At 38.9% G+C, this 4597-nt stretch overlaps 1 protein-coding gene across 3 annotated transcripts in view; it reads right to left on the bottom strand.

The window, feature by feature from the left end:
- ascc3 (activating signal cointegrator 1 complex subunit 3) overlaps positions 1 to 4597 on the bottom strand; it is a 263454-nt gene that overhangs the window by 88972 nt on the left and 169885 nt on the right. For all 3 annotated transcript variants that reach the window (XM_032519352.1, XM_032519351.1, XM_032519350.1), the window contains 2 exons: positions 2492 to 2577; positions 463 to 629 (listed from right to left, as the gene is read on the bottom strand). In XM_032519352.1, coding sequence (XP_032375243.1) covers positions 463 to 629; positions 2492 to 2577 — 253 coding nt within the window. The remainder of the gene's footprint in view (positions 1 to 462; positions 630 to 2491; positions 2578 to 4597) is intronic.

Raw genomic sequence — 4597 nt, 5'->3', positions numbered from 1 at the left:
GGGGGGTTTGGGTGGTTCAAAAGACACCCCCATCCCCACTGCCAAAAGTCCATAGTGTAAGTTTGTTTAACGACGGACAACCAATTTATACCAAACCAAAGCCATTATCTTGTTAAAAGCACCAATGTGTTAACTGGCAAGTGACATGTAACAATCTAATGTAACAATGCACGCAACTTTATGCACTCATAGGAAAATACTTGAGGCCAAGGATATCACTTTTTTTTTTTAAGTATTTGAATTTGATAATTAAATGCAAAATGAGGGAAAAACTGCAAAAAGGTCCACTTTAAAAAACAAAAAAGAACCCTTTCTACAAGGCTGGCTATGGGCCTGAAAAGAGTTAAGGTTTAAAAAAAATACAAAAAAGAAAAAGAAAAACCCAATACATTAAAAAGAGAGCTCCGATAGGATTGAGGTTGGGTCATCTAGAAAATGTAACCAAATCTCCCAGACTCTCACCCAGCAGGTGGATCTCATCGATGATCAGAATGGCTACTTTCTGAACGTAGCTTCTGTTCTGCCAGCTTCTGCTCACTCCGTCCCACTTCTCAGGTGTGGTGACGATGAGGTCTGCCTGTGCGATAGCTCTCATGTCTGGAGTCACGTCACCCGTCAGTTCCACCACTCTACACACAGATAGGGACAAGGAAACGCCTTAGCCAGCTCCTTTCTGTCATTACTCCTACATTTACATCATGTTTTTTACTCAGATTGTTTTCATTCAGGCAGTGGTGGAATGCAACTAAGTATATTTACTCAAATACTGCAGTTAAAGTACAAATGTTGAGATACTTCTTTTCTTTGCATGCTACTTTTCACGTCTACTGTGCTACATTTCAGACAGAAATATTGTACTTACAAATACTGTACTTACATACATTTGTTCATTCATTCATCTGACAACTTTAGTTAGTAGTTATTAACTATAGTTACTAGTTACTTTACACATAAGAGTTTTGCACACACACCACATGTAGGTTATAAAATACAATGTCTAATTAAAAATGAACCTACCCAACAACATGGGCCTACAAGTGCAGCTGAATTAACACAATGAAACACTTAGATGTTTGGCAGAACTGTTTTGATCGTTTGCCGTTTTTAAAATATGAGGATTTTTCTGCATCAGATACTTTTACTTTTAATACTTTAGGAACAGTGTTTTTACAGTGTGGTATTTGTACTTTTACTTAAAGCTATAGTGTATAGTGTCTGCTGCCCCCATGAGGAATTCTAAGTAATGACAACAAAACTGTTGCCACATCCACATGATACAAGCCTTCTGTGATTGTGGACCACCCCCACACAGTTGCTACTAGCGAAGGAGGACACGTAGGATTAAAAAAACATGATGCACTCCTCAGAAAAGGTAATTATTTTCACTTTTCCGTGCGGGAACGTTGCCGGACAAAACAATCTTTTGAACATAGCCATTCTGAGAAATACAGAGAGTTGTGTGGAGCTGATTAATTGGCTTTGTAACTAGGGCTGGGACGGTTACCGCATTACTGCAATACCACGGTCACGTGACGCCTACTGCGGGTCTGAGCTCATCAAGTTCATCACTCCAAAAAAACATTGGACTGCACGTGTGCCTGGCCAAGTTGTGTTAAATGACATGGATTCATTGATTCTAATGACATGGTTTGTGTCATTATCAAAAGATCCCACAAAACCAACTTTTGGTGAGTTGGGGAGGGCAATGTTCCATGATACATGACAACATACACGGTAGGAAAGGCAAAGACATTTCTGCATTCTCTGCTGAGGTAGACACATTTACGTTACAGCTGCAGTGTTTGCCATTGAACATTAGCCTAGCAGCTAGCAGCTGTTAAAAGTTTTTTCCTGATAATACGACACGGTTGAATTTCAGCCTGCATGGACGTTTTGTAGCTTTAAACAGAGAGGCTTATATTGGTAGGGAGGGTAACAAGTTAGCGAACTGCTGAGTTGCCCTCTCTGCTCTCTGCCCGCTCAGCTGCTGGACGGGCTGCACTCGGGCTGTAACATACGTTAAAGGTAAAGGTACTTTATTGTCACATACACATCATGTAGCAAAATTAATTCCCAATATGTTTCATGTTTTTTCGGGGGAAACGGCATTACCTTTATCGGCGGAATTAATCCATTGTGACTCACTTAAGGTACCCTGCCATTCTCGCTCTAACTTAGGCTACTCTCGTAAGGGGGTTGTGATATACCGCACCATACCGTCCCAGCACTACTTGCAGCAACTCATTTGGTAATGGCTTGATCGTAACAGATGTTCATTAATATAAATGTTATGTAAAGGATCTGAATACTTGAACTGCATTCAGGGACATCATTCCAATTGTACGCTTACATAAGACATGAAATAAGACATAAATACACATAATACTTTTGTAAAAAAAAAAAAGTAACTGTAAACCAATCCATAAAATAATTCTGCCACTGTGTGATGCCATCCACTTAGTAAGGGAATAGTGTCTCTGCTTTCACTTACTTCTTCCCCAGTTTCTCCTCAATCCTGATCTTCCAGTCCTCAATCCTCTCTCTGACCAGGGCTTTCAGGGGGGCGATATACACCACCTGAACACACAGTTACAAATACATACCAAACAGCCATTCAATGGAACCAACACACTGCCAGATCCCCCTAGGCTGAATGTAAATTGTAACTATAATACCACAACTTTTTGTGTTGGGGCATCTCTTTGCATTCCTTCAGTTGGGCTTCTCTTTAGCCACCTTAGACAACAGTGAATTAAACATGACTTAATTACTTATTTAATTTTTTTAATGTATACTGTTTATTGACCCACAGTGGGGAAATTACAATTTGACTTACGGCGGCCATTAATACCTTGAGTAGAGATAATGCGCAAAGATGTTCAAATTATCGACGGGTAGTGTAACATTTTGTATTAACTTTTTTTGGTGGTTTTGTTCTGATCAATTTAAAAGCTAACTGCGCTTGATATCGTCAATAATATCATCATCATCATTACACTGGATGTACAGTAGCGTAAGGATGGTATATTAACAAATTATTTAATTAAGAAAATTATGGAGTAGTACTTTGATCGAATAAGTGATCTGCAATTTTCTTTTTTGAATTTGGACAATGTGTTTGGTTACAGGGTTGTATGGTTGTTTATCAAAAAACACTTTGAGAAGGGCGTGGACACTTCAAAAAGGGCATAGGACCAGGAAAACACTTTGCTTCCCCCTACTCTTTTCCGGACAAAAGTATTTATTTAATTAGCTTGTTCTTGCTTTTCTGTGGAATACTTTCTGTTTTTGTTTTCTTAAAGATGTCTAAATAAAGCAGACAATATAATATATGGTTATAATGAGGTGGGTTGAAATGGATTGATTTGGGTTGATCAGAAACCTGGTAAACAAGGTTATTGAAAATCCATGTCAGACACAACTTCTAGGTTGGCAAAAACAACACTACCAACTAAAAAGATTATCTGAATACACTATTTTATACCAACTGATCAATCACAATGGTTGATGCTAAAGATACCAATGTTTTTGACAACAAGTAGTAATATGAAGCTGAACAAGTTCCCATGTTCCACAAGCAATGCACACCCCATGAACACACCAGGCATTGTATCTAGAATAAACTGAGCTTACCCTTAGTCTCACCAAAGAAGTTGGTTGGCTTGTTGTTTTTTGTCTTTACTGAAGTTGTTACATGTTTAGACATTTCATTTAGCAGGAAAGGTTTTTGACAGATTGTCCTCATTGCAGCATAATGTAATATTGATGTTCTAGCCATGTGAAATACACTATTGATGTTTCCAAACTGCAATCACACAGTAGATTATATGTGACTTTGTGAAACTCCAGGGTTACTCTAATGTATTGCAAGCCTGGTGGCCCACCAGGCCTAAGCCGCTGGAAAATGTTTTTGTAATATACTTTTAAGACATTTTGAAACTACAGTTACAGTTGGAAACGTTTTGTATCTCCAGTTATCTTTTAGCCAGATCGCATTCTCACCTGAAGTGAACTGAGCTCTAGTTCACTAGGAAGCCATCCAAAACCCTTGTTTTTAAGTGGACAAGAGTTTATTTGTTTGATCCGCACCAGAGTTCAGATGAGAGTTCACGCCAGAGTTCACACTGCCCCAAACCAACCGGACTATCTGACCAAACACTCCAGGGTTCTTTTTAAACAGACCAAAAGAGGCAGGTGTGAAAGCAACCCTGTTTTTTTTTTTTTTATTCTCAATTTTCCATCCATGATTATATTATATATGATTATACTTGGCTCTACATTAATGCTGTCATCAGTCTGGGACTGGCACCTGCCGGGCCCTTGTTGACAAAAACAACTTTTCTGGGGGAAACCCAGAACTAAGAAACTAAAGTGTAAATACCAATAAAATCCTATGCTATTTAAGGCCTGCTCACAGCCACAAATTAGCTCATACTGATCATATATTCTTCTCTTTTTTTGGGAGATTGGGAGGAACGGCCTCCCTGATCTTAATCCGAGTGGTTGTTCATGGTTGGACTTCTGTGCTAGTCATGGACTGTCTATAACGAACACCATGTTCGAACACAGGGATGCTCATAAGTGTACTTGGTACCAG

This window comes from Etheostoma spectabile, chromosome 6, assembly GCF_008692095.1.
Source record: "Etheostoma spectabile isolate EspeVRDwgs_2016 chromosome 6, UIUC_Espe_1.0, whole genome shotgun sequence".
Taxonomy (NCBI): Eukaryota; Metazoa; Chordata; class Actinopteri; order Perciformes; family Percidae; genus Etheostoma; species Etheostoma spectabile.
The sequence above is the reverse complement of the archived record's forward strand: the minus strand, read 5'-3'. Positions and strand labels throughout refer to the sequence as shown.